Source organism: Gavia stellata, chromosome 3, assembly GCF_030936135.1.
Source record: "Gavia stellata isolate bGavSte3 chromosome 3, bGavSte3.hap2, whole genome shotgun sequence".
Taxonomy (NCBI): Eukaryota; Metazoa; Chordata; class Aves; order Gaviiformes; family Gaviidae; genus Gavia; species Gavia stellata.
In genome coordinates, this window is record NC_082596.1 from 50,794,649 (window position 1) to 50,805,056 (window position 10,408).

At 43.7% G+C, this 10,408-nt stretch overlaps 1 protein-coding gene across 1 annotated transcript in view; it reads left to right on the plus strand.

Annotated features, from left to right (window-relative positions):
- The window catches only part of KCTD1 (potassium channel tetramerization domain containing 1), a 34,298-nt gene extending 25,629 nt beyond the window's left edge, over window positions 1-8,669 (plus strand). The window contains exons 3-5 of the mRNA XM_059815505.1: window positions 2,123-2,267; window positions 4,579-4,884; window positions 8,511-8,669. Coding sequence (XP_059671488.1) covers window positions 2,123-2,267; window positions 4,579-4,884; window positions 8,511-8,669 — 610 coding nt within the window. The remainder of the gene's footprint in view (window positions 1-2,122; window positions 2,268-4,578; window positions 4,885-8,510) is intronic.
- The last annotated feature ends 1,739 nt before the right edge of the window (window positions 8,670-10,408 follow it).

A 10,408-nucleotide genomic window follows, 5' to 3' on the forward strand; every position in this document is an offset into this window, starting at 1 on the left:
CGGCCTGTCGCAGCTTAAATTTTGAGCAGCAGGGCAGGCAGTAACAAGTGTCCAAGGAAGAAAGCTTGAATCGTTCTAAGAGATGGCTTTGAAAAAATTATTTGTACCTGATCATCCTGTGAAATACATTTAATTCCTTATAGGTTACAGATTGCATGTGGCTTGAATTGATTCAGGCATTTCCTACAGAATTGTAAATGGCCGGTTGAGGTTAATGGGGTTCTGTTTCTTTCCTGGTCGTCTTCTCTCCCAGCTGGTGAGAAAGAATAGCTAAAACTTGCATTCTGTTCACAACCCATTAGCAGGTGTACTACTGAGGTCCCTGCTGCAGGCGGGGACGTCACTTCAAACTCCATTCGGGTTGGCTGTGCCATTTTCAAAGGGACGGTGTATGGCTGTGGGTGTGAAGTGGTGTGTGGTCACCTGGAGCCCTGTCCCTCTGCAGTTCCCTGAGACCCCACTGCATGTCCTGCCGTCTCCCCCTCTTTGGGACCCGCTTCTGTCTTTTGCCTCTTGAACCTTTCCTGGAGATCCCCTTCTGCTGGCTGACGGACGGGGCTGTGTCTCGGCCTGGGATGCTTTGTGCAGCCAGGAGGGCTGATCACCTCTGAGGGTTTGGTGCTTTTTCCTTCTACTGGTGGTGGGGAATGGTTGTTTCTTCACTTCTTTTATAACAAAAATAGGGTGCCGTGACTGTTCGTTTTGCTTGCTCTATCCTTTTTGTGAGAAGACAGATTTGTACCTTACCTACGCCACAAACTGAGCATGATCAGGGAACAGAAGTGCCTGTTGGTCCTCTAGCTCTGTGCTGATGTACGCTGATGCTATTGTATGCTCTTTAGTAACCTGCAGAGGTTTTACTGTGCTGGTTCCCGAAACAGATCGGTTATACTGGGACAAAAACTACAGACAAATGAGCCTTTTCATTAAAATAATGAAAACGCAGAACCTGCAGAATATTGCAGAATATAACAGGTTCTGACAAGGCTCTGAAATCGCATCCCGAATGTCACGCAGAGTGCCCATGTGATGTATCGCAAGGGAGCTATTTCGAGACCGTTTTGTTTACAGTTCTGGTGTTGGAAAGAATCAAAAAGAACTTCCACATTGCACATGCAGATGTATGAACAGACACACAAAATCAAACATACCAGTTACTCCTGCTGATTTCATTGGGAAACTGCAAATGACTCAGGAGCGTTTTGCGAACGCCCTGGTGCAGAAACACAACATGTATTTTGTGTTACTCTGGTGGTGTTTTTTTTCTTCAGAGTTTTCAGCCTTTCCTGCTGCTCTAACAAAAGCAGGTTTGTGGGGCACACGTCTAGAAAACGTGTGTGCCCAGCTGTTGATGTTGCAAGAACTGTTGGCAGACGGAGGCTCTCTAGGTGGCTGTGTGTTTCTGGTGGTCGGTGGGTGGCCTCTGTAAAAACTGAGGGGTTTTTCCTGATTGTTTTAGTGTGTGCTAATTGATACCTGCAACAAACAGTTAATTTTTACTGTGAAATTGTTACCTCACATTGAAAAATTCTAGCCTTGTATCCCCAGCTTCTTATTCCCACAATGTGCTGTACCCTCAGTTGTGCCTGTCCAATTGTTGGTTGCAGTAAATGGCATCCAAAAAATGAACTGAGTTTAAAAACAAACAAAACCCGAGCAAACAACCAAAACCCACCATTTCCCAAGTGCAATTTCCAAACTAAATCAGGTTCACCGTGCAGTCCCCCGGAAAGCAGAAGGAAGTCAACCAAGGGGGTTGGTGCATCTGGGGGGACGGGGTCTGCTAATGGGGGCTACTGAGAGAGATGTCCAAAATCATGGAAGGGGTGTCCTATCATGACACACTGATCTGGGCAATGAGGCTGGTGTGAGAGGCTCCTGCCCCAGCTGCTTGCCCCTCCATCTCCCCAGCAGAGCTGTGCTGCTTAAAAGTTTTTGAGGCTGTGCTGGAAAACACCCAGCTTAAATCGTCGTTTGAAACCAACCCTTTTCTTACGAAGTGGAGCCGCAGAACTGCTTCGGTGAAGTCGGCACGAGGGGTTTTTGCAGTGTCGTGCTGTTTGAGCGGCTGCTGAGCCAAGCTTGGTCTGACCCTGCTGCTCGCCTCTTGTTTCCTCTCCAGAATCGGCCGGCTTTTCGATGGCACGGAGCCCATTGTCCTCGACAGTCTCAAGCAGCATTACTTCATCGACAGAGATGGGCAGATGTTCAGATATATCTTGAATTTTTTAAGGACATCGAAACTCCTCATTCCTGATGATTTCAAGGTGAGATTTCGAGGGGCTTCAGTGTTTTGCATGTACCTTGGTAAAGCAAGTATCTGGCATGTAGTCAAAACAGAGCCCTAGATGGGGGGGATGACTTGTAGGGTATGGTGTTCGATTTCAGGTATGTGGCAGAAGTAAGCGTGGGTTTGCTAAAGTGGCATCTGTCAGCCTTTCCTCGAGTGGCATCGATATTAAATTTTCCCCTCCTGGCTGTAGCGTAATGGAGCAACCTTGCCATGTTTGACCTAGGGAGATTAAATATCGTAGAATGCTGATGGAGACAGAAAGGATGTTACAATCTGGAACTGACCGCTTGTGAGCTTTGCTGATTGCTTGTCCTCTCATCTGCTTTTATGCTTCCCCTCTGATTGCAGCAGCTCCGGCTTCCACTCCCACGCTGAAATTCAGAGAATGGTGTGGGAATCACAGTATTGACAAAATAAACTGCACACATGGTAATATTTGACCATTAAGCCATAGAATATTTTCTCCCTCAGACTCTTGAATGCATACTGCAAGTTTAATTTTGGAGTTGTAGAGAAGTCAGGGATGAATAGTTCCATGTTTATTATTTAATCTTTATTAAAGAGCCTGCTTTTTTTCTTTTTAATAACAAATTAAATTTGTGGTAGTTTGCCATGTTAGACAGCCTACAGAGGTAGAGCTTCGGACTCCATGTGATGTTCTGTGTTTATCTGCTTGTAGGTAGTGGGTGTATATGTGGTGTCAGCAAAGAGAGCACCGGAGACCGCGGTTGCAATCAGAACAGATCTCTATCGTTACTTAATGAATGCATATCAGCGTAGCTGGCTGTGCCATTAGTTCACCGTAGGAAATACAGCAATTCAGACTGAACAGAAGAGGTGATGGGGAAGGGTTAGAGCAGTTCACACTGGTGTGCAGTCTTTTATCCCTCATGTCTGAGACAGATTTTCAGGTGTTTGGGTCATAATAGGTGTGAGGTTGAGTTCAAGAGCTGTGTTGCAGCAACCTTTGAATCATCTGCTGTAGACACATGCTTACTTCTCCCGTGCGTGACAAGGGTAGACCTACCTGAATAATGTGGGAGTTTGGAACTAGCCGATAAGCATCATATCCCTCTTCTGAAGCCATAGAGTGGCTTTGTGGTGCTCTCGGCACTTGTTCTGAAGGTAATCAGAAATACAGAAAAAGGAAAACCCACCTTCTGTGCAATATTAAGAAGTTATATCTGCAGAGCCTTTTAAACACATAAATATACTGTAGCTGTGCTGAAATTAAAAACATAACTCCCAGCAAGTTCACCCAACCAACATGGTGTTCAAAGGGGTGTCCTTCCCAGTTACACTTTAAGGTGTCCAAAAGATCGGTGCTTGAATTGAACAGCGGCCCTTGTTTCTTAGAAATATATAGATTAGGTGACTTTTTTGTTGCACATTAAATGTAAGCAGTATTTTGAGCATGATTTAGGAGTCCCATCCTCATAAAGCATTCTGTCTGTAGCTCAAATTCAGGGCCTTATTGACTGTTTGCTGTCTTCCTTTGTTGTCATTCTGTTCCTCTGTCTTCCCTAATTCTCATGTATTGCTTTTCTCTGTATAAATATTTTCCAAATGGTCTTACACTCTTAAATCTAGAAAAACAAGATTTTTTCTTTTAATTTAAAAAATGGCAGTACACAGACTCCAGATCATCAGTTCTAAATTACTTCATTACTAGCTATGCTTAGAAACGCGTTCTCTTTCCTCTGACATTTGAGACGATGTAGTAAACAATACTGTTGGCAAAATGGGGAGGTATTAAAAAATACTTAATTTTTAAAATGCAGTATATGTGCAATTCATTATGCAAATATCTGAATCATTTTACACTTAGAACCATCGCAGGCTCCCTCATTTACATTCTTATACCTGTTACAATGCCTGCTAGTATTGCTGTAAGACGCGATGGATCCTAGTGATGAATTTTCTGAATCCTGATTGAATTCTGTTCCATCTGTTCAATGAGGTCATTATTTTATGACATCACTACAGGGATAAAATATGGGAAAAAGTGGGATTTTTGCCTGGATTATTCTATAGTAGGAGGGAGTTAAGCACGCATAGCCTACCCCTCCCCTCCCAAACGCTGCTATATGCAGTCTGTCTCAAGTGGCTGATGGTTATTTTTGCTTGCACTGTTATTTTATTACACCTTCCTACACAGTAATTATGAACTATGTCTGAAGCATTCCAGATCTAGAGCGGTGTTAGTCTGAATAACCATATACATTAAGCGGTACATTAGCAATGCCTCTTTCTTAATTGTGTACAGTAATATATGTGTCTTTCAGGACTACAGTTTGTTATATGAAGAAGCAAAGTATTTCCAGCTTCAGCCCATGCTAGGAGAGATGGAAAGGTGGAAACAGGACCGGGAGAGTGGCCGCTTCTCAAAGTCCTGTGAGTGCCTGGTGGTGCGAGTTGCCCCAGATCTAGGAGAGAGGATTACGCTGAGTGGCGATAAGTCATTGATAGAAGAAGTGTTTCCAGAAATTGGTGACGTGATGTGTAATTCTGTCAATGCCGGCTGGAATCACGACTCGACGCATGTCATCCGATTTCCACTGAACGGATACTGTCACCTCAACTCAGTTCAGGTAGGAAGTCATGTATGCATTTTTTGGAAGGGAGCCTGCTGACCGGGTACCAGTGGGTTGACCCTCTTCCCTGTCACTGGAGCATTTTGATGAACAAAATCAGTTGGAGGCTTTGAGCTAGTTATTCACTTCTGTGGGTCAGGGCTGCTTTCTTAACCTAATTCACACGTATCATGACCAAATCTCTTTGCAAGCAAACTACAGTAGTGTTAAGAACCTGCTTTAGGAGGTAAATGTTTGCCTCAGGATAAAGACATTGTATATTTGGAGAAACATTTTTTGGCATCTAAATATAGGGGCGACCATTCAAGCCTCCTTCCAGTCTCTTGCCCTGCTTGTTGTAAATTGTTTTCTGGATTGATGAGAGGGCACAGGGACATCTCAAGCCAGGGAGGGAAGATGCCACATCTCCAGAGAGCAGTTGAGAGCATTGGGCTCTGTCTCTTCACCTGGGAAAGGTAGTGGAGGTGCTCTGATTTGCCAGAGTCCACAGGAGCTCTGAAACTAAATATGAAGAATGGAGGAGCAAAAAGTGAAGCCCTGGTCTCTTTGCTCTGGATGTGACAGGGGAGAAGTGATGGGAAAGGGAAATTAATGTGAGAAAGAGACACTGGACAGTAGCATTGGCCAGCTACTGGAAGGAGGGCCACACTTCCACAGAGGGAGAACACAGCCAGCCTCTTCCTCCTCCCTCCTGAAACAGGACCCAGTATTTCTGGAGAAGGGAGCAGCCTGCAGCCGCAAGAGAAGGCATCGGGGGAGTCTTACCGTCAGAGGGGACTTTGCCTCAGCCCCCTCTGCTACCCCTTGAACTGGGACATCCTGGGAGGGCTTTGGTCTTTCAACGTGACTATCAGGCAAGGCATGTAATGTGGAAGGTACAGTAGGGGGGAAGTTATCACAGGTGGTGTTAAAAACTAGTGTGTCATTTTTCCAGTGTTACCCAGGTCTTTTGCATTTGATAAAGACCTTTCTAATACTTCTTGAATAAATCACCATATACTTTGAATGAAGACAACATGCTCAATCTTCCTCCTTGCTGAGGTAACAAAACAAAGGCATGTCTGCTTATTGCAAATAGAGACCCATCTGTTTCTGTGGTCTCAGGGAAGACCCTCCTCTTTCGCTTTCAGCAGTTTTTCCTAATTTATTATGGCATAGTAGAGGATGTAGCAATATCTAAAATCACTAGCTGTTATGAAATGGATAAGAAAAGATCTGGGAGACAAATGCAGGTAATTTCTGGAAGAATTATAATAAACTTATAAGTTATAGTGTCATCTGGTTTATCCTTTGTTGGATAAAAACAACCAGCCTCACACACCTGTCTCCACCTAGTTAGCACATCCTGCACAGCCAGCACTTTGGAATGAGAGCACGTCTTCACATCTGGAATTGTCATTAGCACTCTTGATGCTGTTTGGTTTAGATACGCCTCCTAAATGCTCCAGGCTCATGAGCGAGTCCTTACAGAGAAGAGACTTGCAAGCTGAGCTTGGCGTCTTTCCATCTCCCAGGTCCTGCTCTCCAGGTAGAGAAGCTGTGCTCTGCTCCTTCCCCAGAGGAAGCGAGCTGAGCGCTGCAGTATGCACTGAGAGCTCATCAGGCACTGCATGTGTGCTAGCACTTAACACAGGAGTCTGGATAGACCTATGTAGACCAATTGAGATATGGTTAACCCATGTTAAGCTTGAACAGTTGTGTCTCATATTGGCTTTCACTGTCATGCTGAAACATCAAAGTTGTTTTGTTGTAGTGACTAATGCAATTTTAGAACAGCCCTACATGTAAGATTACAACTGAAAAGAGATAGGACTTTCAAGGAGTGTTATTTAGCCAGACGTCATATGATAGTTGTCAAAGCAGTTGTATCCTTTAGAAGTGTATCTCTTATCCCGATGTTAACATTTTTGTCACACAAATAAGAATTGCCAACTGTATTTACTCATGTAAAAAACCCAAGTCAGAGTGGCAAAATATGCACAGGCTTTGAGAGAGATGATGATCCCATGTTGATAATACTAATGCTGCATCTTTCATTTCTTGGGGACTTAAGCATCTCCCAGTCCTAATAACAATGTGAGGAGGGACAGGGACTACCAGTAGACCTGGAGAGTGAGGTGCAGACTAAATGATTTGCCTAGGGCTGGGCTAGTTTCCTAACAATTGCTACTGTCACATTTTTTTCCATGACCTAAGTGCTCCTGCTCTATTTTTCAGTGGCTTGTACTGAGACATATTTGGGGGATTTTGGCTTATATTGTTAAAAGCTAAAATTCAGAGTAAACAAAAATTGCACAGATGTTTTGTTGGTTGCTTCCAAGTCTCTTTTCCCACCCTCTCCTTTTTGACATTTGTCTGCTGTGCAATTAGCCATGCTCAGGTATTTTGGAAAGACTTTTGCCGACCTGAAGCAACACATGTAAAGGCATGGCATGTCTTGTTTCAGGCATTTTCAAACCACAGCTCGCTTCTCCCCCCACCCCAATCCTCTGCAGCCTTCTGCTCTGCTTGCCCTTGCTGTCCCAGCACACATGCAAGCCAATTTGCTAATTGGTGAAATAGCTGGGAAAGACTTGGTAGGCACTTGCTCCCAGCACAATCCCAGTGAGGTCTGGTCGTGCTGGACAGAGGGTCCCATGTCCTGTGGGGTTCGGCAGTGTCTGCCTCCCCTTGGTGCTGGTGGCCGTCGCAGCTGGCCCTGGTGAAGCCCTGGAAGGGGCTTTACAAGTGAGGCGAAGGAAGCCCAGGCAGCAGAACAGATAAAGACGATGATGAAAGTAGCAAAGAGTATAAACAAGGGAAACAATGCCTCAGCCCTGCAGTTATAGTAAAACAGCATGAATATGCGTAATTAAAAAAAAAAAAGTGGTGTGGAAGGAGACTATGCTTGCATCAGCCTGGAGCCGGTGCTGGGAACTGCGGTCTTTATACCATTGCTCGTTGGGTGAGTTGCATGCGTGCATCCCCGTGCTGCTCCGGGAGCCCTGCCTGACCCTTATTTTTTACTTTTTTTTTATTTTTTTCTTTTTTGCCATTGTATTTCCCATTGGAAGCAACACTCAGGTTGTGAAAAGGGAGGAAAGAAGGTGAACAGGCAGAACTCGTTAGTCCCGTAATTAAAGTTAAAAGGTCCCAGGTTTTACCACAGTAACTGTAGCCATAAATCTTTGCCATCATGGTTGGTTTTTAAGTCTCTAGAATATATGATGATAACCTCTGAAATTATGACCGCAGTATCTGCGTTGTCACCATTTAGTTGAGGTGTTTGCTCAGCATCTCCCAGTGTCTGCTAGGGAATCCTGTATTTGCTCTGTTGTATTGTAAATTTTGTGAAGCAGAGAATGCATTTTTCCATGCATGTTCCTGTGGACAGAAGAATACTGTATTTGAGAGTACTAAAAAAAAAAAAAAGTATTTTCTTTCATTTTATCTCTTATTGTTCAGTGGCCAAAGTCAGCAGAAATCGGTCCAATACAATGAAGCCAAGGGAACCAGTTAGTGGGTCTGTGTAAGCACTTTTACTTCCTAGATGGATCCATTTGAAAACAGCATCTATTGTCCTTGGACAGCAAATAGTCTGTTTATTTACTTATGCATCAGTGTTTGTTTCCTCTTTTTTGCAGGTACTTGAGAGGTTACAGCAAAGAGGGTTTGAGATTGTTGGCTCATGTGGAGGTGGGGTGGACTCTTCCCAATTCAGTGAATATGTACTGAGACGAGAACTCAGAAGGACATCTCGTGCACCCTCCGTCATTCGAATAAAGCAAGAGCCTCTGGACTAAAATGGACAAGTTTCTTTATGCAAAAAAAAAAAAAGGCAAAGAGAGAGGAAAAAAAAAAAAGGGGGACGTTTCATGTGCAGTTTGGACTCCAAACAAGTCCTGGAACTAAAATTGAATAAAAGACACATTTATATCAAATATAGAGACCACACCTGAATTCATATGGGAACATTTGGAATGGTAGTAATAACCTCAAGGTGTAAAAGAAAACACACATATATATATAAAATATGTATGTATATGTATGTATGTACATATATATATGTATGTATATGTCAAAGGGTAGGAAATGCAACAACAAAAAAAGTGGTAGATGAGGTTGGTGCTGTGATGGCCATTAAGTGTCCTAGGCCTTACTTGGGCCCACTTAACGGTGTACAAGCCATTACCATTGGGGGATACATAGACTACTCTTCACCCATTTTCCATTGCCAAACAGCCATCCACTTTTTACGTGCACACACCTTGACTCAACTCTGTTTGCATATGGAGGTTTATGTCTGTCTTCATTAGAGGTGGATGGACAGGTGTTCAGGAGATGACCATCCATTGCATTGGAAAGCTAGTCAACTGAAATTTTAAATGTAGTTTGTACAGAAGTCGCACACTTTTTGTCTGCCCTCACAGATGTGAAAGGTTAACTTTTCTTTTGAATGAGTTTTTTTGTTGTTTTTGTTTTGTTTTGTGTTTTTTCAAAGGGGGCCAGAATAATTAATATTTGGTAGAGATGCTCTGGTTTGAATCTGCTGCTTTCCTACAATTTTTTCAGATTTTATAATGTATTAAATACAATAAACTCTGTTTAAAATACCGAGGGTCTGATTTAAGCCAAGAGGAGCAGAGAGGTGGGGTTTAGCTCACTGCACTCTAGCGCATGGAGTGGCGGCCGCTCTGGCAGGCAGCGGGCGGGCAGCGCTTGCCGTGCACGGTGGAGTGAGTTAAAGGCAGCAGACGCCTTTGCGGGTTCTGTCTGGTGTGCTGCACGTTGCTAGTCTTCCTTCAGCGCTGTCCTTTTTAAGCTTGGTCATGGTTTGAAGAGAGGCTGTTGGTCAGACTTAAAAATAACACCAGCTCAGCCCAGGGAAACCTGTCAAAAAATGACGCCTAGTTCTGTAACCTTCAATGTAACAGTGAATAGTTGCATCCTTCCCTCTTGACTTAAGGAGTTGGCAGCTTCAACTCTCCAAGCCCTTGCCCTGCTGACTGTTAGTCAGCCTGTTCGTTTTTAATGTTGTTCATCTCCCTCATTTAAAGCTAGTGTTCTTCTGCCTAGAGAGTGAGACGGTCAACCCTCGTGTTACGCCATCGGCTGCATTGCTTTTGATAGCAGGCGGTAAGTCGATGTCCTGCATTAGATGATCTGCGAGTTGTTCTCTTGCAGAGTCTCACTGTGGTCACCTTTGCAGCCGCCTCGTTCGGGCTGGTGAGATTTTGCAAAGGTGCCACGTCACAATACCACTGCACGGACCATTCACAGGTTGATGCTTTCACCACCTAAGATGCACCAGCAACCGCCACCTTTCCTCCAAAGTATCTTTTTATGCAATATTCCAGAATATGACTGTGTATTCATCCTAGTACGGAAGTTTCTATCGACGCAATGGTGCCAGCGATCCATTCATTTTGGTGACACTTTGCTATTTATTTAAGAAAAGAAAAAAAAAAAAGAAACTGTTAAATACATGTAACAAGGTTTTTAATATAGTCTGATAACTCAAAAAAAAAAAGCTACCATTTTT